Here is a 22,277-nt window from a genome sequence, read left to right as displayed (position 1 = left end):
GAAGTTCAGGTGCCATTTTTTGCATGAAGTCTTTTCTGATCTTGATCTCCCAAATTGTTATTGCTCTCCTTCCCAAACTACCCTATATTTATCTACTTTGCATATATTTGATATGTTTATATATGTACTTGTCCCCCTCATTAGAATATAAGTTCCCCTTTAAGCAGGAATTATTTCATTCTTTGTACTTGTATTAACAGAGGCATTAACAGTGCTCATATAGTTCCTGGCCCATAGGAGCCTCTTAATAAATACTTGGTTAAGGGTTGACCAGGTGGTGCAGTGAGTAAGAGTGCTGGCCCCAGCTTTGGGAGACCTGGGATTGGTTCCGGCCTCACATACTCGGCACCCACACAAAAATAACTGGCGGGTAACCTTGAGCAAATTACTTAACCCCAATTGCTTTAAAAAAAAATAAAAAAAAATAAATACTTGGTTAACTGATATTTAGTTAATTATTGATTAATTAATATTAATTCTCTCCCCTGCATATGGGCTGCAGACCATCTTATTGCCATGTTGAGTTGGAGGTGATTGGTAGAAGATGGTTGAAAATGAACATTCATATTTTTACTCTCACTACATACACAGTTCCATACTCATTTACTGTCTAATTTTGAATCTGTGGTCATAGGTGAATTTTTTTTCTTGCTTTTAGAGGGAGGAAGGCAGGGCAGTTGGGGTTAAGTGATTTGCCCAAGGTCACACAGCCAGTAAGGGTCAAGTGACTGAGGTTGAATTTGAACTCAGGTCCTCCTGACTCCAGGGTCAGTGCTCTATTCACTGCTCCACCTACCTGCCCCACAGATGAATTTTACTACATACAACAGACTCACCCAAGGTCCATAGAGACTGGTCATCTTTCCCTGGATCCTTAGCTAAGGACTTAATTACTTCATTTTAACATCTACCCTTGGGATAGACTACAATATTTAGAATTCGATTCTTCTAGTTGTCTCCCAAATTGTGCAAGGTCATTTCATTATCTTTTATGAGTATACCATGTGATTGCATTTTATTTAAAAGGATGTTAGTTTCAAGATTTAGAAATGCAGTTTAGATATGTCTTAGGACAATTTTAGGAAACTGCACTAAGACTTTTGGGAAATCCTGTAATTTCAAGAGTTCATGTGGTACATACAGCATTGGACTCTATATTGGACTCAAATCCTTCCTCAGATGCTCACTACTTTTAGCTATGTTACCCTTGGCAAATCACTTAACCTTTCTCAGACTCAGTTTCCTTATATGTAAAATAAGGAGGTGGGGGTGTGGCCTTCATTTTTACAAGGTCCTTTCCAGTTCTGAAATCTGTGATGTACCCTAATGCTCTGTCTTTTCAAATTAATAAACTAAGGCCCATAGAGTTTAAGAGATTTCCTTAAAATCATACACATAAGAAAGATTAGCTCCATGTCCTACCCCTAGGCCAGGGATCTTGTTATTACATAATACTCTCTTTCCCTATTACATTCTATTTCTGGTTTTCCTTTTCGTAAGTGCCATTACCACTTATTCATTCAATAAATATTAACTTTACCTCTGTGTAAATTTAGCTCAGTGCTGCAAGATAAGAATACAAAAACTCACTTAGTCTAGACCCTGTTCTAAAGGAATTTTCAAACAAAATGAGAGAGAAATGAATGAGGTGGTAGGGACAAATATACAAATAGGTAGGATTCTGAGCAGAGGAGGAAGTGTGAAGGCAGAAATTCAGGCAGAAATTTGAAAAGAGGGATCACTTTCAGCTGGGGATGGGGTGGGGTAAGGAGAACAAGTCAGGGAAAGCTTCTTTTTAATTTTTTATTTAAGGGAAAAAAATCTCTTGAAACTCAATATGATATATTAAATACATTAAATTTTATTTAAAAAATTTACATCTTTGATCCCCTCCTGTTTTCAATATTCATTCAGCAACAAAGGAAAAATTCAAAATACTTAAGACAAATGAACATTTTCAGTCTTTTCCTGGTCCAACCAAGACTGTCAGGTTAGTTACACAGAGAAAAAATAAGTTGCTTGGATTGATACTGTCAATTATTTTGTGCCTTGGAAGCAGGAAGAGGAACTGAGGATTTGGAGGAAAGTCCTGTATTCACAAAAGAAAACAGAAACTGGGAGAGCACTTATCTCTGCTGGAATCATCACTGGCAATATAAGAATAAGATGCAACTGTAGAATATACACCAAGCTGGGATTTTCCCCATAGTAAGTGATTTCTTTCCCCTACTCATGGGCTTACATAGTATACCACGTTGCAGAATTATAAACACTATTTACATAATTTTTAAAAGGTGAACAGACTTTTAAAAAATATATACACTCACATTTTTATTTGGTGTTGCTCAGCTATTGCTTTTCAATGCCTGCTATGGACAGTTCTTTGTCTTGAAAGAGAACATTTCCATCACAGAGTGTACTTGCTGAGAGCTGCCAGAATGCAGGGTAGGTCTACAGAATTACTATATACACATTTCAAAGTAGAACTTCATGTCACAGAGGGAAAATGAAAAAAGACAAAAAGAAAAGATGGTTTACAATAGTGACATTCAATGCCTGGGTGCTCATTATATGTGAGGAGAGGTCTATGCCTGAGTGATATGGCTTATTCCCAACTTATCTCCATTAAAGGCAAACTGAATCTTCTTCTGTTGGAGTCTTGCCTTGTTGAGGCTGCCTGCCCCAAAAGCTTTCTTAGGGAACTCTAGGAAATAGCCACCAGGGATTCACACTTAGTTAACTCCACAAAATTTTAATCAGTAAGGTATATGGTATTATATGCATTAAAAACCCTCCTGACCTCTATCTACTCTCCTTTAGGAGGTCTATTTGTCACTTGTTGCACAGCCCAGAGGACTTGACTCACATTAGGAGGTCTATACTTCAGCAGGCAGAGTAGATTCACTGACATTCAGACTAAATGACTAAGTTAGGAATCTAGGGCTTTCACCATTGACTGGTTGTAGCATCTACTGGAGCATGGATTACTTTAACCTGGTACAGCAAAAACATTTTTGTCCATCTCAGGTAAGGTAATCAGCTCATCCCTCCACAACATATCCATATCCTTTACTGGCCCTGGAGAGTGTAATTACATGAAATTGTAATGCTAGAAATAAAAGAGGCAATGTTACATGGCTGTTTTAATTATTGTGTGCTGTGGCTTTTTGCCACATCTATCACCAAATTAGCTCCTGAATAGTGACAGAAGACTTATCCAATTTGAGAGTACTCAATGATATTTTAGAGATTTTAGCCAAATGATTTTAGTGAAAACCAGGCAATTTTGAAATCTGTAAAACTGGCTAAGAGGAAAACTGAGTGCAAAATATACATTCCAGTTAAGTTTTTTTTTTCATAAAATAGCATGTAAATTAATTTTTTTTTGATGGGGGGAGGTTCCTATTCTTTTTTTTTTTTGCTCCATGATACTTCTAAAAGTTGAATTGGCAATAGTAAATTTACTTCCCCCAAGAATGAATGTTAAATCTTTTGAAGTTAGAGTGCAGAACCCTGAATTCAGAGATAGCTTAATAAGTGGACCAGTCAGTCACAGTTGTGACTGACAGATGGGAAGGTAGTGTTCCTTCTAAGACAGGAATCTGAGCTGTGAAATCAATAATCCCAAGTTCTGTTCTTTCTTCCTATCTGTTAAGTATATCAACTGTAGTTGAATCCTTCACTTTCTTCTATTGCCACAGTAAATACACTGAAAATTTTAAGAATCAGAGTTACTCAGATCGAAGAGTATACATTAAGTATTCAAATTATTGTTACTGAACATTTGCTATTTCATGTAGCTTGCACACAACAATTTTTACAACATATATCTATCATCCTTGAAAGAGCAATTCAAGTATTTAAAATATCAAACATGACATGATGGTTCTGAAAAAAAAATTATCATTTGTGCACCAATGACTCATTAGATGAAAAAGCTTATTAGAATCTCAACAACTTTCTGCATTGATCAAGTTTCCATGTCCACGCTATGGTTCATGCCATGTATCAGAATTATTATAACTATTAATCACATACCTAATAGACCATAAGGCAAAATGTCATTAACACATTAACCTTTTCCCACACAAATACAATTCTTCTTCATTGCAGTTGTAAAATATCTTTAAAACAGATAGCTTTTATACTATAAATCAAATCCAGAAACGTGTGAATATATCAGTTGTACTTCTCTTCAGATGCTGTCAATTCATGAAATGTTTACTGAATTTTAGACTGGTATGGAATTGTATCATAGTTTTGAAAGTGAATTCCCTTAGATGTTGTGATCTTCATAATTGCACCATTTAAAGCATCATCTTCTATGATGGTTATCAATCCTTTAGCAATGATTGATGGGCTAAAAATAGAAATGAGGAATATGAATTTTTAAAGGTAGGGATGATTGGTATCACATATTTTCTTTTTTAAATAATTTCTAAAGTACCCATTTACCTCCAGCCATCAGCACTCTAATAAGAGTAAGTTTATGATGAAGACATTGCTATTCCCAATTACTTCTAGTTAATCAGATGTCAGAAGATTATGACTAGAGTAGTCCGAGAACATACTATTTGGTCACTTTGAGCCTGAATTATTCATATTTACTGTTGACTGCACTTAGATGAGTCTTTTTCCACCCGATTTCACAAACTCAACTTGACACCTACCAGCCAGAAAATGTCAAATGTAAGAGCAAAAACTTTATCTTTATTCCATTACAACTTATTACTGACTTCATTAAGTTACTAGGTGTTCCTGTTTCCTTACGTTACTGTGACATTCTGTTGTTTAGCCCTGGCAGAATGGAGAATGTGGGTTAGAATCCTATGAACTTTCATAAAAGTTATATTTTAATATTAATCTTTAACCTTTGAGAGGACTCTGTGGCATAGCTGGAGTCAGAGCTACCATATGACCTTGGTAACACTGCCTTGTATGACCCTGGGCTGATTCACTTAAAGCAACCTTTCTAGGACTACAACTTGCAGAACAGATGCCAGGTTGTATTGGTAGAGGGAGTTTCCTCACCAGGGAGTGTTTTATACCAGTGAAACCATATGTTCAGTCCAATTTGGTTTTTCTTCCATCTTCAGAGAAAATCAATCAATCATAGATAAGACCCCTAGATTACATTTGTTTTGGAAATAGATGCTAATGACATTCTCTTTTGACATTTGATTACCAAGTAAGATGCTAAAGAAGCAGTTCCATTTTGGAAGATAGCAGACTTCTTTCTCTCATATAAAATTTCAACATTAAAAAGCTCAAATGTCATCCCTGGCTTCATAGGTATAGCAAAATACAGTCATTTAGACTTTGAATTATCTGCTCACATGTATATAATAACAGGAGAGAAAACATGAAGATTTCTACTTACTCTAATACCCCATAAAATTTCATCATATCTTTGATACAATCCTTGTATTCATAATATTGTCCCATGTTCTCTTCTTTTTCAATGGACTCAAGGATTGGTGTGTTAACAAAACCTGGGCAAATAGCATTTAATCTCACGCCAGTCTTCATATTGTGAGCTGCCATCTACCAAAAAAAAATATTAAATGATTTCCAAAACTACTACTATAATTTTAAATAGAATTAGTATATTTGCAAAATTTTAACAGGTATCATGGTATCACAGAAGGTGAGCTAGCTTCAGAGTTCAAATTCTGCTTTTCACATATACTGACTGCTACTGGAGTGTGGGCAAATCACTAAACTACTCTACATTGTTAATCCTGTGAAAGGCACTGTACTAGGGGCCAAAGATACAAAGACAAAACAAAAAGAGTTCCTGCCTTCAAGACCTTCAAAACCATGCACTAACCTATCTTTCCAGCCTGATACCATCTTACTGCTCAAGCACCAAATCTGGCCATCAAGCTAGTGCTACCTCTTTCAAGAACACTTTCATAATTCCTCCCATGGAAGATGGCAGAGTAGAAACAGGACTTCCGTGTGACTCCCACTTCCACCACCTCCAATTCATGTAAAAGATGACTCTAAACAAACTTTGGAGCTACAGAACCCACAAAATGACAGAGAGAAGCTAAATTCCCACTGAAGACAGACTGGCAGGGCAGCAGGAAAGAGCCAGCACAGCACTCTGGGAGTCGAGCCCAGCCCTGCTCAAGCTTGAGGTTTTAGCCTCAGGGCAACCACAACCAGCCACCAGCTGGAGGGACCTCAGATCACCAGCAGTTGTGGCAGTTTCCAGAATTATCAAACCATAAGGACAAAGTGAGAGGTCAGAGCTGTGTGAACTTTGGGAACCAGAAATTCGGGGGTGCGATCTGGCCTTTGCCCCCTGGAAGGAAAAGCAGCTGAGGTATGGCAGCCATGCAGTTGCCACCATGTGGCTGCTTCAGAGCTCCTGGCCTGCAGATTGTAAGAGGACCAAGTGACCAGTCTGAGGGGTAGTTGCTCTTGCTTTAACCTGCTAGGATCTGGATTGCTATCTAGGGTGGAGGTCCTGGGGTGTGTGACCAGTGTGCCAGAGTGTGTGGAGGCTTCAGAGAGGGCACCCAACTAATAGCTCCAGCAGCTGAAAAAAACCCCAGTGAGTGGGACAAAGCTGTCTTCTTTGGTAGCAGAGTTCTACTGTGGCAAAAAGCTCAAAAGTCAAGTAATTGTGTGGCAACATGAGCAAGCAAAGGAAGCAAAGAAAGCAGAACAATCCGACATTAGACTCCTTTTTTGGGGACAAAAGGGATCAAAGAATGGAACACGAGGAAGACAGTGAAGTCAGAACTCCTGCACCAAAAGCTTCCAAGAAAAATATGAGCTGGTTATAGGCCATAGAGGAGCTTAAGAAGGATTTTGAAAACCAAATAAGAGAAGTGGAAGAAAAATTGGGAAGAGAAATGAGAACGATGGAATAAAATTATGAAATGGGAGTTAACAACCTGACTGAAGAAAATAACACCTTAAAAATAGACTAACTGGCAAAAGAGGCTCAAAAAGCCAACGAGCATAAGAATGACTTAAAAAGCCGAATTTGCCAGATGGAAAAAGAATCCCAAAAGCTCACTGAAGAGAATCGTTCCTTCAGAATTATATTGGAGCAAATGGAAGCTAGTGACTTTATGAGAAATCAAGATACCATTAAACAGATCCAAACAAATGAAAAAAGAATAGAAGGCAATGTGAAATATCTCATTGGAAAAACCACTGACTCAGAAAATAGATCCAGGAGAGATAATTTAAAAATTATTGGACTACCTGAAAGCCATGATCAAAAAAAAAACAACAACCTACAAATCATCCTTCAAGAAATTCTGAAGAAAAATTGCCCTGATGTTTTAGAACCAGAGGGCAAAATAGAGATTGAAAGAATCTACCAATAACCTCCTGAAAAAGATCCCCAAAAGAAAAGTCCTAGGAATATTATAGGCAGGTTCTGGAGTTCTCAGATCAAGGAGAAAATTTTACAAGCAGCCAGGAAGAAAGAATTTGAATATTGTGGAAACACAATCAGGATAACACAGGATCTGGCAGCTTCAGCACTGAGGGACCTAAGGGCTTTGAATTTTATATTCCAGAAGTCAAAGGAGCTGGGATTAAAACTAAGAATCACCCATCCAGCAAAACTGAGTATCATGTTTCAGGGGAAAATATGGTCATTCAATGGAATAAAGGTCTTTCAGGCATTCGTGATGAAAAAATCAGAGTTGAATAGAAAATTTGACACTCAGATACAAGAAGCAAGAGAAGCATGAGAAGGTAAACAGAGAAAATAAATCATAAGGAACTTATCTAAGTTGAGCTATTTACATTCCTACATGGAAAAACGATAATTGTAACTTATGAAACTTTTCTCAGTATGAGAATAGTTGAAGGGAATAGAAATGTGTGTATGTATATATATATACACAAATACATATATGTATACTACATATATGTCTATATAGGAGGGTATCTGGGCATATGGATACTTATGTCAGCATGTGTACATATGTGTACAGGTATACATAGACATAGGGCACAGAACCAATTTAACAGGAAGGGATGATACTTGAAAGTTGAAATTAAGAGGTGAGAGAGGAATATAATGAGAGGAGGTGGGGAGAGACAGAATGGGGTAAGCTGTCTCATATAGAAGATGCAAGGGAAAATGGTTACAATGGAAGAATAGGAAGGCCAATTGGAATGTGTCAAACTTATTCTCATTGAATTTTGCTGAGGGAGGGAATGACATACACACTAAATAGGGTATCTCACCCTACAGGAGAGTAGGGGGGAAGGGGATGGGAGGGGGGATGATGGAAGGGAGGGAAGGCTGGGGAGAAGGGAAGTTGGAAGTACACACTTTTGAAAATGGACAGGATCAAAGCAGAGAATAGAAGAAATGGGGGGTGGGATAGGATGGAGGGAAATATAGTCAGTCTTTCACAATATATCCACTATGGAAATGCTTTGCAAATCTACACATGTACAACCTATATTGAATTGCTTATCTTCCCAGTAAGGGTGGGTGATGAGGGAGGAAGGGAAAGAATATGGAATTCAAATTTTTAAAATAAACTGTTTAAAAATATACATATGTCTATTATTATTATTATTATTTTACATGTAACTGGCAAATAAGATATACAGGCACTGGGGCATAGAGATCCACTGTGCCCTACTGGAAAGTCGGAGGGGAAATGGGGGGAGATATGGGAGAGAGCAGATTGGGGGAGGGGATATTCAATGGGATCGCTGTTTTGGGGTGGTGGGTAGGGGAAAAGTGAGGAGAAAATTTATAACTCAAAATCTTGTGGAAATAAATGATGTAAACTAAAAAATAAAAAGAGAAAAAAATAATTTCTCCCATGGTTAAGTGTTTTCTTCTCCATCACGTTATATTTATGCTGAATATGTGTAATCAATTTAAGAAGCTGTATTTCTTCCCAAACCTTCAGGAAGAAGGTGAGCTCCTTGAGGGCTAAGGCTAACTCATTTTAAAAATTTATATTCCCAAAAGCCATATGGCACACATATATTAAACATATGCTTAATAAAAACACGTTGATTAGTTATGAACAAGATTTTTAACTATGAGAAAAGGGCTCTGTTCTCCCATGGAAGAACTAGCTGAGAAGCCTCTAAGACCCCAGAGAGGAAAACATTAAGGTAGCCTGCCATATCTTTACCCTCTCCATGAAACCAATTCAAATAGCCCAAAGATTGTTGCAGTAATTCTCAGAGTTTCAGTTTTCTCACCTGTAAAATGAGAAAGTTGGACTAAGGCTGGGCTTCTTAACTTTTTTGTATGTCATAGAATCTATGGCAGTCTAGCAAAGCCTATGGATCCTTTCTTTGAAGAATTTTTAAAAATGTATAAAGTAAAGCTATAGAATTACATAGTTAACATTACAGAGAATGCAAATCAACATAATTTTTTAAAATAGTTATCAAAATATTAGGAAAAACTTGGTTCTAAATCCCAGATTAAGAACTATTAGATTAGATTTGTCTCTCAGGTCCTCTCTTTTATATCTGATCTTCTTATTTCCCATAAAGTCTTTTTAGGCTTCATGGAGAGACTGTTGGATTTCTTAGATCTAGAAAAAATGTTCGAATTTTGCTCTCCAATAAGATTGACTTGACTTAGGCTACCAATCCCTCTAGTTTATGAAACCATCTTATTAGAAGCTACATCTAATACTAGGGGCTGAGGATGGATGATCCCAGGTAGTGTTAGTGTAGATTAGTTTGTTGAGCTGAATAAAAACAAAGTTCTCATGAGGCCTACTTGATAGGCTTTGATTCCTGGACCAGTTACAACTTTGCAAAAGGGAAAAAAAATATTCTGTTTCATAACTGCAGACTATACTTTTTCATGTACTACTCATTGGTCACCAGGGGAAATGAGAATGATCTGGCTGAGTCATGTACACTAACAGTCACATTGGAAAAATAACTCTAATCACATGTCCTACTGATAGCAGGGCAACTTCCCCTAGGAAGGGCAATGTGTTGAGAATCCAAAGATGAAACATGAGTAGCTTTATTTTTTAAACATCATAATCTAATCTTGTTTGTTTTAGTGGAGGGAGGTGAGTTCTATAAAACCATAGGTTTACAGAGTTTTATTTCCAATCATTTTATATCATTTTCAAAATATATTAATTGTGCTAGCTTTGAACTACTAAGAAAAATGACTTTTTTTAAGTTCTCTGTGTCATAATGCCTTTTCATGTTGGGTTTTTCAGTTATGTAAATTATAACAAAATTGATAACTCTCAAAACATTATTTAACTCACAATGTGTGGTGGCAAATATTGAGTAACTTAAGGATAGATTGTCAAAAGCTATAAAACAAACAAAAAAATTATCCTATTATTAAAGAGATATTGGTTTACAAATACAGCAAAAAATAAATATTGCTGGTAAACAGAAAACAAAACCTAGCTGATTTCAAATTTTCAATTTCTTTACCCTAAATCTTCATTTATCTGAAGAAAAAAATCACACTGGGTTAAAGGTCTAAAAAAATTTTTTTAATGGTTTTTACCTCTATACTATAAAGTCAGATCCACACAGGTTAATTACCTGATTAGTTATATATAATCATATATAATCTCTTTAGTTCTGGCCAAATTATCTTTTAAAAAGTCTGACTTATTATGTACTGATCAATTCAGGAACTATATAGACAGGGTTTAGAATACAATAGCTTAGGTTTTGCTTGGGCAAGACTATAGTAAAAATTCAAACTTTGAAAATATTGTCAGTATGAGAAAGTTAGGATGTAAAGGATGGACCTATTATATAGTTGTGGCAGAATGGGGACCAGAATCCAAGCCTTTTATTTCTTTTCATCACACAATACTTAAGCAATCATATAGTGAATAACTTTTGAAGATTCCTTTTATAATATGGTGAATAACTCCAGAACTCAACAGATCTAGAAGTTCAGTGTTTTTTTCCAAAGGGAAAAAGGATTTTATTTTTCATTGTCAAAGATCACTGATGTGAAAATATTTCTTTCCTTAAGAATTTAAAATGAAGCCTCCAACCATGTCTTAGTTTGTAGTATGGAAAGATGACCCTGGTTCTCAAAAACTTAGCCAGCAGAGCCCAAGCTCTGTCAATATCTACCAAGATGAAAAGCTTGATAAAGTCCATTAATGGATTGATCATATATTTGCTGTCCAGAACTAACCTATGTTTGGAGAGGCCTGTCACTGAGTTGGCAGAAAAGGGATGGATTTTTTGGTCATAGTAACTGTCAAAGATCATCTATTAACTTAGAGAAGAATTGTTAGCTGTGTTGAATACTTGTACTGATGAAACTGCAGATCCTTAATGTTCCTAAGTCAAACAGAATATCACTTTCCTCTTTTCTTTCACAATCTGTGGAATATTGCATTTTATAATAATAATAATAGATAGCATTGCTTTAAAGTTTGCAACATGCTTTATATTATCTCATTTGCTTCTCCTAAAACCCTGTGAAACAGGTGCTATTACTACCCTGAATTTACAACAGATGAGGAAACCACGGCAGAATCACACAGCTAGTAAATGTCCAAGGCAAAATTTGAACTCTGGTCTTCACAACTCCATGGCTGGTACACTATCTCTTGTGCCATTTTTCTCATGTAACTTACTATATTAAAATCCAGGGAGGGAGGGGAAGGGAGAGAGACAGAGAGAGACAAAAGACAGATAGAGATACAAAGAGAGAGAGAGAGAGAGAGAGAGAGAGAGAGAGAGAGAGAGAGAGAAAGAAGAGAGAGAGAGAGAGAGTCCTATGCTAAGGAAAAGGTATGTGGTGAGTTTTGGGGCAGCTATATATATATATATACTCACAGCAGCAGATCTTGTGAATCCAATTATTCCATGCTTGGAAGCACAGTATACAGGTTGGTGTGCAGCAGGCATAAGTCCTTTAAAAAAAAAGATAAGGGAGGAAAAATTAAATAGACTATGTTCCTTGAGAAAACTATTAAATCCAACCAAAATGCTCAAGAGGCTTAGTGAAGAGTGAGACTCAAACTTCTTCACTGGGAAAATGAAGATAATAATATTTGTCCCATCTGTAATGATGAGAAAAATCCTTAGTAAGCTATAAGGCTATTATATAAATGAATTGTTATTATTCTCTGCCTCTAAGTAGAGAAGTTGAAGATGATCTTTAAATAGGCTATAGTTCATGGATGAAATTCCTATTCATGGAATCCTATGAATCATTTTATGAACCAAAACCAAAGCATCAGTTTATTATTCTGCAAATCCTCTTCTCCACCCTTTTGTCAAGGAATGCTTGGGTGTTATTCCTGGAGAGTAGAGCCAAGGAGAACCTTAATGCCACTGCCTCAAACAAAAGTCTATTTTGGATCTGATTTTCATTTAATGGCTGGTTACAGCCATCATCTGTAGCAATGTGACCAACTCCAGCCATTTTGACACCCAGTTCTAGGCAAGGCCCTTTTGCCCCTAAAACACATGGTTTTTCAAGGAATTTGCTCAAAATGCATCAAGCATTATTATCAACCTTATTTCCCTGAAATGCCTGCCAATTTGGGGGTTAATTCTCACACTTGTGAACTCACTTCCCTCCCCTTTTGGTTAATTTTCATTATTTCTTCAAGTCAACTATATATTATAGATGTTCCATAATTTTCAGCAACATCACTCTTTCTCCCAGGCCCTTTCTTAATCACGATTTTTCTGAGCAGGGAACCAGTGATCTCAGACTTCTAAGTATGTTTATTATACTAAATACCCTGCTAATAAAATAGTGTAATATCCACTTAACTAAACCATTCTCTGAATATCACCAAATAAGCTGAGCGTGTCATGCCCAACTTCAGATATGGATATAGAATTTGACCATTCCCAATGCACATGTCAAGTTTCAACCCAGAAAGCATGTTTACTTGGGGAGTTATATAAATCCTCAGAAGCATAATTCATAGGTAACAAAATGTCCATTCTAGGAATCAATGAAGTTCAACATTTTAGTACTCTTTTTGTTTGAATTAATTTTTAAGTTAGAAATATGTATATATATATAAGTGCATTATGTCTGTCACCATTATGTCATTCAATAGTTAAGTTTTGTTTTGTTTTTCAAATATTTCCCACAATACTCCATACACCCATTGAAATTTCACTTACAACAAAGAGAAACAGAATAAAAAGAGAAGAAGCACTTTTGGGGTGGGCAGAATAGGTAGCCTCCTAGCCTCCTCTAACCAATTTGTCCCCTGTCTCTCCCCCTCACCCAAATACACACATTCTACTGGCCAGGACCTGGGGCAGCTCACAGATTTAATTGAATGCCCTAGAGGCATAGTGAAGAATGATACTGGAGCTTCTTCACTTGCAAAATCAGAATGATAACTGCCCTTTCCCCCTCACCAAGTCTGTCCATCACCAGCAGGGGGAAGTTAAGGGCAGTCCCTTTAGGGAGACTGTGGCTATCCTTCATATCTGGAATGCTTTCCCTCCTCACTTCTCTGGCTTCCTTCAAGTCTCAGCTAATGTCCCACTTTCTGCAAGAAGTCTTTCCCAATACTTCTCAATCTTAAGAGTCTTTTCTCTGAGATTACCTCCAAGTTATCCTATTTTCATCTTGTTTGGACATAATCATTTACATGTTGTCTCCCCTATTAGACTGGGAACTTGTTGAGGGCAGGAACTGCTTTTACCTTCTTTTGTGTTCCCATACTTTGTGTTCAGCACACAGTAAGAACTTAAAATGCTTTCTGACTTAAGTAAACACCCAACAATGCGTGTAAATAACATTCCTATAATTCCCTACCTTTCTTCTGAGAGGAGAGAAGTGTGTTAGTTTTATCATCTGCTCTCTGGTATCAACATTCAACAACTACTTATTATACCTTCAACAGAGCAGAAAAACATAATAAGGGTTTGAGGCTTATAGATTTTTAGAACTAGTAGATTTCTTAGTGATCAAACTAAAAAATGGAAGATTATTTCAAATTGTCTTAATACAACTGTTTAAAAACAACTTTCTAAAAATGGATGTATGCTCTCTAGAAGTCAGATCTAGAAGCTTCATCTAGCCTTTTGATATGAGAGTGGCAAAAATCCCAACTGATTCACAAAGTACTATCCCAAGGTCAAGGCTCTAAAGCTGGAAAGATCCTTCAAGGTCATCAAATCCAATCCCTTTATTTTTCAGGAGAAGAACCTTATGTTCAGAAAGAGGAAAATGATTTGCCCCCAAGTCATCTAAATAATAACTGGTAAAGTCAGTATTTGCACCCAGGTCTTAGAGCTCCAACATCAGTACTCTGTCCAATGGGTGAAATGATATTTATTCAGTACTACTCCAGAGTAAGAAAACACAGGGTTTCTATTTAATCCAGTGGCTTTATTCACCTCCTCTGAGGAATTTTCTTCATGTCTAGAAACTGCCATTACTCAGGAAATTCAGAGATGAGTTTACACAGAGATAAACTAGTTGACACAGCCACAAAATATACAATAAATCAGAATGTTCTCCCAACTGAAAAAGAAAGTAATCTATAGACTGGCAGAAATGCCTTACAAGGGCAATTTGGAATTAATTTCTACTGTCATAAGGCTGAACTTTTGAACTCACCTCACTTAGAATTTAAGTACGCAGTTAGTGAAATAAAGTATTTCAAATATAAGTTTTATTGGCTCTTTCTCAAGAGGTTAGAGACAAACTCGTTTCCTCATGTGGTACAATTGTAAAGGCATCTCTGGTTCTTCAGGAAACCTTTTTAAACCGCTGGAGGATTTTATTTATTCTAAATATAATAAGTTGTGAGTATACTGAAGGTCATAGCCCAGAGAATCTGAGTCAAAGCTGGAAGGGTACTTGAAGGTCATTTTGTCCAACCTATATTTTTTAAGAGAACTAAGACTGAGGGAGGCATGACTGTATAGGGAAGACACTGTTGGATTCATGACCTCTGAGGTTCTTTTCATCTCTAAAACTATGACCCCAAGTGTCTTTCCCTAGGTCAAGTTGCCAGTACCTGGAAGACTCATGAATCATACATACATCTTCACCACAGTTCCATGACTCTTTCCATTGTGCCACGTTTTAACAGGATGAAGGACTCATGGCAAAACATGGGGTTTTAGTGGATTGTATGCAGTAACTGTAATATGGCAGCCAAAGGAATTCATGTGATCTGGAACCATACTAAGGGGAGTACAGCTGGCTGAGATGATTTTAATGTGTGTATTCTGACCTGGTCAGACCATGACTAGGGTGTTATGTTCAGTTCTAGGAGCACAATTTAGGAAGTACATTGACAGTCTGGGAAATGTCCAAAGGAAGAGAGTGAGAATGGCCTAGAGTCTATAATGTATGAAAAGAATCTGAAGAAACTGGGATGTTAGCCTGAAAGAAATTCAATGGAGTCAGGATAGTATTCTTCAAATATCTGAAGGGCTCTGATGTTGTCTTATTCTGCCTGACCTCAGAGGGCAGATTTAATAGCAATGCACAAAAATTATAAAAAGGAAAGATGGAAATTAATTATAGGTAATACCTACTAATAATTTGAGTTATCCCCAAATGGAGTGCTGCTTTGGAAAATTCTGGTTTCCCTTACATCTGAGGTCTTTTAGAAAAGGCTGAACAACCATTTATCAAGTCATCAAAGGACGACTGTTTGCAATGCACTGTGGTAAAGTAATCAATAACTGTCAAGTTAAAACACTTAAATGTTAGCTCAAAAGATGTTTTATGTAAAAAAGCAAAAATGAAAAGGTTTTTTTTTTTAGTGTTTTCTGACCTTAATTCAAGGTTTCTTAACCTAGGATCTATGAACTTAAAAAACATTTTTTTTAATACTATATTCCAGTATATCTAGACTTTGCCGGGGTGGGGGGGAGGGGGACAGTAGGTAGAACAGAGTGAGAGGGGTGGATGATGAGTGTTCCAGACATTAGGGACAGCCAGAGAAAATGCCCAGAGCTGAGAAACGGGAGTATCTTGTTTGTGGGACAGCCATGGAGCTATGAATATTCCACTTCAACAAATACTTGTTGATTGATTTTGTCTTTTTCCCCTTATTTTTTTTTTTATTTTAACAAAAGGTCTCGACTTTATAGTTCTTTTTTTTTTTTTAAGCAATCGGGGTTAAGTAACTTGCTCAAGGTTACCCGGCCAGTTATTTCTGGGTGTGGTGCTGAGTGTCTGAGCCCGGGATTCGATCTCCAGGTCATCCCAACACTGGAGCCGATGCTCTTACTCGCTGAGCCACCTGGCCACCCCTAAGCAATTGGGGTGAAGTAACTTTCTCAAGGTTACACGGCCAGGTGTTTCTGGGTGGGTGCTGAGTGTCTGAGCCCGGGATTTGATCTCCAGGTCATCCTGACACTGGAGCCGGTGTTCTTACTCACTGTGCTACCTGGCCGCCCCTTGACTTTATAGTTCTAATGGTAACAAGTTTTACTGACTTTCTTGGCCTTTTGAACATTTGATGGAAAGTTCAAAGGGAGAAACAGTTGTACTGCAGGGTGACATACAGCACAGGTCTGAGAACATGACCCTAAAATCTTCTTGATATGATTTAAACTTCAAAGCCTTTTACTTCTTCTGTGCAAATAAAAAGACTGCTAATAATACACAATGGCATTTTCTAAAACAGAATATGCCCTCTAATAGGAATATCCTTTGAGGCTTTTTTTTCCATCCCTTTTTGGTAAAGCTTTTCACTTTCAATAGTAAGCTAAGATAATCTCCCCATTTTTTTACAGGAATTAACAAAATTGCAGGGGTTTTAGAAAATCCAAATTCATTTCCGAGATGAATGTGCAGGTCTGGTCCTGTAATCTTTACATAGGCAAAACTCCCAGTAAAGTCTAGATGGAAAGATTTGGCTGTTAAACCAACAGTTAAATGTAACAACAGCAGCATTATTCTAAGTGTTTTTAGTTTTGAGGTTTTTAAAAAAATTTTTTTAAAACAAGATTAAAATCTGTTAAAGGAGCAGTTTAGTAAGGCCCTTCAGTAAAATGCTATTCTGAAATCCCAAGAGGTTATTACTGTAGGTCCTCAAAGGCTATGCCAGCAGGAACACAGCTTTTGCAGGTCTTAAAGGCTAGAATGATTTCAAGTGGGGCCCAGTGTTTTACCATCTACCTGAGGTAAGTTCTAGGAGACTTTGGATCAAAAGTTGGTAAAGATTATTGTAGCCACAGCAATTAGTGATCTGTTTATTAAAGCATGCTGGGGGTGACAATCTGCCTTAGTGAAGGGAGTGCCACATCAATGAAATGAACATCAGTCTTTTGAAGTAATAAAGAATTATCAAGTATAAAAAAAGTAGTCATCTATATTCAAAGGATGTTGACTCAAAAGATGAAAAGATGTTTTACATAAAAAGATAAAAATGAAAAGTTATTTTAAAATAGTTTCAGACCTTAATTCAGGAGTTCTTAAGCTGGGATCCATGAACTTGTTTATTGTTTTCATAATAACATTTTAGTTTACCTGCATAGCAAGGGGCATAGTGGTTAGAGTTCAAGTCTTGCTTCCAGAACTTATTATTTATAACACACTTGTCACTCGACTTGTCTGCCTTGATTTCCTCATCTCTAAAATGGGGATAATAATAGGATCTATGTCCCAGGGTTGTTCTGAAGATCAAATGAAATCCTATTTGTAAAGTTCTTTACAAGCCCTAAAGAACTATATAAATGTTAGCTGTCATCATCATCATCATCATCATTGTTATTTTATAATACTATGTATTTCATTTTATACCAAAGTTGACAGGGCTTTTAATCCTAGTCCAGTGGTGTATTATGTGTCTGTTTGTCTTTTGAGCCCTGGCTTAGCTAATTCTGGAGGCTCTTTATCAGAAAGTTGGTTACCAAGTGGTTGAGATTCCCCTCCCCAGCTCCCACCAGTTCAGGAATACTGCCTTCTAAGAGATGGAGGACTTGCAATTTGAGTTGGTGAAGAGAGTACTAATACAGATGAAAAGACAGACCATTAGATACAATTAAAGTAAGACAAGAGAAGATAGTGGGTAAGAGCTGACCTTGAAACTGGGAGGACCCAGGTTCAAGTCCTGTTTCTATCCCATAACAACTATGTGATCCTGGGTAAACCACAGCATCTCTCTTTGTTCTAGGCAACTTTCTAGAACCTAGCCTAGCATCTGAAATATAGAAGCTACAGAGATGGTACTGACCGGTTTTAGTAGAGGGAGTGGAGTTAGATTTCTGTACTGATGAAATCATAGCCCTGCTCCCCATTCCCATGCTAAATAGAGAATACGAACCTTCAGAAACATTAAACAAACAAAACCCAACCTAATTTTCATACTATTAGTATAAAGTTAGTACTATGCCATTTCACATCATTATTAACGAAAAGGGCTAAAATGCATAAGCCTAGGTTTCTATAGAACAGACATGAAAATCAGCATAAAGGTGAAACTGTCAGTTTTCCTTTATTGGTTTTAATGATTTTAACCTCCTTTCTAGAGTCTGCATTTTTAAGTCCTTTTCATTTCCTATGCTCTCATGGGTTAAAAGTCATGAAATCTTTAGGACTGTTAAAAAATAAGACATAAAAAACTATTTCCTTCCAATAATAGCATTTGTTTTGATTCTAAGAGGGTGTTTATTTTAGCTCAGAAATGTCATTAATAATAATAACTAGCATTTCTATAGGGCTTTAAAGTTTGCTAAAAACTTTACCTATATTAATTCATTTGATCCTCACAATAACCCAAGGGATAGGTACTATTGTTTCCCCCATTTTACACATGAGGGAACTGGAGGCTGAGTGAGAATAAGTGACTTACCCAGGGTCACATTGCTAGTATCAGAATTTGAACTCAGGTCTTCTTGACTCCAAGGCCAACACCCTTATCTTTTTAGCTGCCCTATGTCCTCCATCTCTCCCCTTCATTGCAATTTATATACACTCTATGTTTGTTTTTTTTTGGAGGGGGGAAAGCAGGGCAATTGGGGTTAAGTGACTTGCCCAAGGTCACACAGCTAGTGAATATTAAGTCTGAAGCCAGATTTGAACTCAGATTCTTCTGACTCCAGGGCTGGTGCTCTATTCACTGCACCACCTAGCCTATAATCTATCTTTATTGCATTGAATTTATTGATTGCCTAAGTAGGGATGTTGGTAATGTCAAGGTATTCTCCGTACAGTTAAACACACACAGATATATGGCATTAAAAGCCTGCATTGTTTAAAAATTAAAGACCTACAAATAGATAAAGCTTCAGAGCATAACTCACTAGACTTCATCATGATTGGCTCCAACTGGACTATCTCTCTTCTCCAATCCACTCTACATAGCTTCTCAACTAATATCCCTAAAACGAGAGTCTGACCAGGCCCCTCTGCTGTTGTTTAATCATGTCTGATGCTCCATGAGCCTACTTGGGTTTTCTTAGGAAAGATACTAGAGTGTTTTGTCATTTCCCTTTCCAGTTCATTTTACAGATGAAGAAACTGAAGCAAACAGTGTTAAGTGACTTGCCCAGGTTCACACAGCTAGTAAGTATCTGAGGCCAGATTTGAACTCATGAAGATGAGTCTTCCTGATTACAAGCCTGGCAGTCTATCCACTGTGCCACCTAGATGCCCACAAGAAGCTCTAATTTGCCTTCAGGATAAAATGCAAACTTCACTATTTGGCTTTTAGAGCCCTCTACAATCTGGATCCAGGTTACTTTTCTAGACTTTTTGCACATTCTTCTTAATGCTCAGTGTTTCAGTCAAACTGGTCCACTTTCTGTTCCTCATGCCTAGCATTCCATCTCCTCTCTCTTGCCTGGTCTATAGGTTGTTCCCCCCCAGACTGGAAAGCTCTCCCTTCTCCTCTCTACTCACTGAATACAGAGAGGTCTCAACTAGGATCATCCGTCCAATCTCACTACACGTGCCACCTCTTATGTGAGGCCTCTTCTGACTCCATTATAGTTGCTAGTGCCTTCTCTCACTGAAATTACTTTAAATATATCATGTATTTAAGACATTACATGGTTTTTGTCTGTGTCCCTAACACCTAACACTGCCTGGAATATAACAGTAGCCTAATAAGTACATTTTGAATTAAGTTTCATAGTACATGAATTACTCCTGTGAATGTTAAGCTCATTAGCTAGAAAACATTACAGAAGGGAAGCATCTTTCCCCAACAATTGTCCTTTGCTCCTTTCTCTCAATAGGAAACAATGGGTAATGCCTCCCTATGGCACAGAAAATACCATAAAGGGGCATCATCCCCCTGTCCAATCCAGTTTTTTCTTCATGATAATAATCTACCCATAGAGGGATTGGAAGTTTGCAAAATGCTTTATCTACATCACCTTGTTTGAGCCCCACAGCCACCCTATGGAGCTGGTGCTACAAATGTTATCTTCATTTTACTGAGGAGGAATCCTTAGGCTCCAACTGGTTAAGTGGTTTTCTCATATCAACCTCAGTGGAACAGTGGATAGTGAGAGGGGCCTGGTATTAGGAAGACTTGAGATCAGATCCAGTCTCAAACATTCTAACTGCATGACCCTGGGCTTTTAACTTCTATTTGCCTCAGTTTCCTCAACTGTAAAATGAGGCTATTAATGGTACCTATCTTCCAGGGCTGTGGTGAGCATTAAATAAGATATTTGTGCAGCACACAGCAGTGTCAGGAACACAGCAGGTGCTTAATAAATACTTATTTCCTTCCTTCCCTCCCCCCCTCCTTCCTTCCTTTTCTTTTCACACAGCTACTCAGGGTGACAGGTGAGATATAAATCCAAGTATTCTTGACTGCAAGTTCAGGATTCTAAGCTTATTCTATCTGGCCTCCATGAGAGAATCAAAAACAACATAACCAAGAGAATGAATGTTTAAGTATCATTTATTGTTGACAAGAAGTCTGCATGGCAGAGCTTCTGTGTCTGTCAAATTATCAGTATGATGTCCAGGTTTCAGACTTGAGCACACCCTTTCCTCAGCATGCTGAGTAACCAACCACTCAACCCCAATAGCTACTCCCCTGTTGGTTAAGCTCCTTAATTGCATCTGGTACTCTCCCTACGTCACTGACCATTAGTCATTAATCTTCCAGCCCAACCCAGCTATCTCAACCAAGCTTTTAACTGAGACACTAAAGGACTTTGCTATGTACAAGGAATAATTAAGATAGACTCTGGCAGAACTGAAGACACCCAAAGGTGTCAAATGACAATCAAATGAACAGGGAAAAAATTGAGGGTAAATATGAAAAGATTGGGGGGGGAAAAAGAAAGACAACATCGAACATGTGCACAAACCTAAAAATCCCCAAAGCTCTCTTTTTAGTTTATGTCATTAAGAACACCCTAGCAGAGGGAGAATTGGCTGCCACGCACATATTGTGATTTAAAGGGTACATCAAGGTCCTTTGGCTCTGTATTATGAAGTCTATAATCTTTCCTTTTATGGCACATTCCTTCATTTCTTAATAGTCTGAAATCACTGTCATTAAAACCACTGCTTTGCTTTATGGGGGGTTTGGAGCGTGTGAGTGAAGAGCCGAACAATGTATACAGAAGACTATTGCTAAACTACACGTAAGGCAAGGACAGGCATGGGGCGAGCAGAGATAGCTGTCTAGCTTTCTCCTATTATCTCATTCTCCTGGATGTGTCCATTAGATCAGCTAGCTGTCACCAGCTGTCAGGGAGAACCTGTTCCGGAGGAGATGAGATACAGACTCCTGAATTTCACTGGAATGTGCCAAGGAGGGAGGCCTATTGAAGGAAGCATCATGGTGTGCTAAGTGCCAAGACTCCCATAGGAGCCTCGGGCCTGCAAGGAGCAGAAGGAAGATATCGTATAAGGTAGAATTGAGGGCCCAAAAGGCAGTGGGCCCAAGAGTAGGAAGTAGGGACAATGACAAACTAGGACTACTTTGCAGCTTTGTTGGGGCCTGTTTTATGAGTCATAACTGATATCTAGTCAAGAAGCAGTTTGGAGCAGTAGACTATCATTTTATCAAATTAAGAAAAAAAACACCTTAAAAGAAAAAAACACAATATTGAAGTGAATGTTGAATTTTAAATGATATGCAGCATTTGTGAAAGCTCATTCCATTTATACTTTGTAAAGACTGAATCTTTAGTATAGAAAGAGTACTTTATTATTCAAAAGCTATCACGTGGACTGAGCTTTGGCTTTGGAGGCAGAATCTGCATTGGATCTCATGCCCTCTGTCACATACTGGTTGTCATATACCAAATATGACTTATTTCTTTCCTTTCTCCCTTTCTTCCTAACTCCCTTCCTTCCTTCCTTCCTTCCTTCCTTCCTTCCTTCCTTCCTTCCT

General features: G+C 37.5%; 1 protein-coding gene across 2 annotated transcripts in view; it reads right to left on the bottom strand.

The window, feature by feature from the left end:
• Positions 1–1,838: 1,838 nt before the first annotated feature.
• HPGD (15-hydroxyprostaglandin dehydrogenase) overlaps positions 1,839–22,277 on the bottom strand; it is a 51,403-nt gene continuing 30,964 nt past the window's right edge. The window contains exons 5-7 of one of the 2 annotated variants that reach the window (XM_069096738.1): positions 11,803–11,879; positions 5,381–5,544; positions 1,839–4,360 (exon numbers count right to left, since the gene is read on the bottom strand). In XM_069096738.1, coding sequence (XP_068952839.1) covers positions 4,222–4,360; positions 5,381–5,544; positions 11,803–11,879 — 380 coding nt within the window. In that variant the 3' untranslated portion in view covers positions 1,839–4,221. The remainder of the gene's footprint in view (positions 4,361–5,380; positions 5,545–11,802; positions 11,880–22,277) is intronic. The other variant, XM_069096747.1, reaches the window with a different exon arrangement.

The sequence above is a fragment of the Petaurus breviceps genome, unplaced genomic scaffold (assembly GCF_028583685.1).
Source record: "Petaurus breviceps papuanus isolate PSGF00001 unplaced genomic scaffold, PetGlider_PUasm1.0 126, whole genome shotgun sequence".
Lineage (NCBI taxonomy): Eukaryota > Metazoa > Chordata > Mammalia > Diprotodontia > Petauridae > Petaurus > Petaurus breviceps.
The sequence above is the reverse complement of the archived record's forward strand: the minus strand, read 5'-3'. Positions and strand labels throughout refer to the sequence as shown.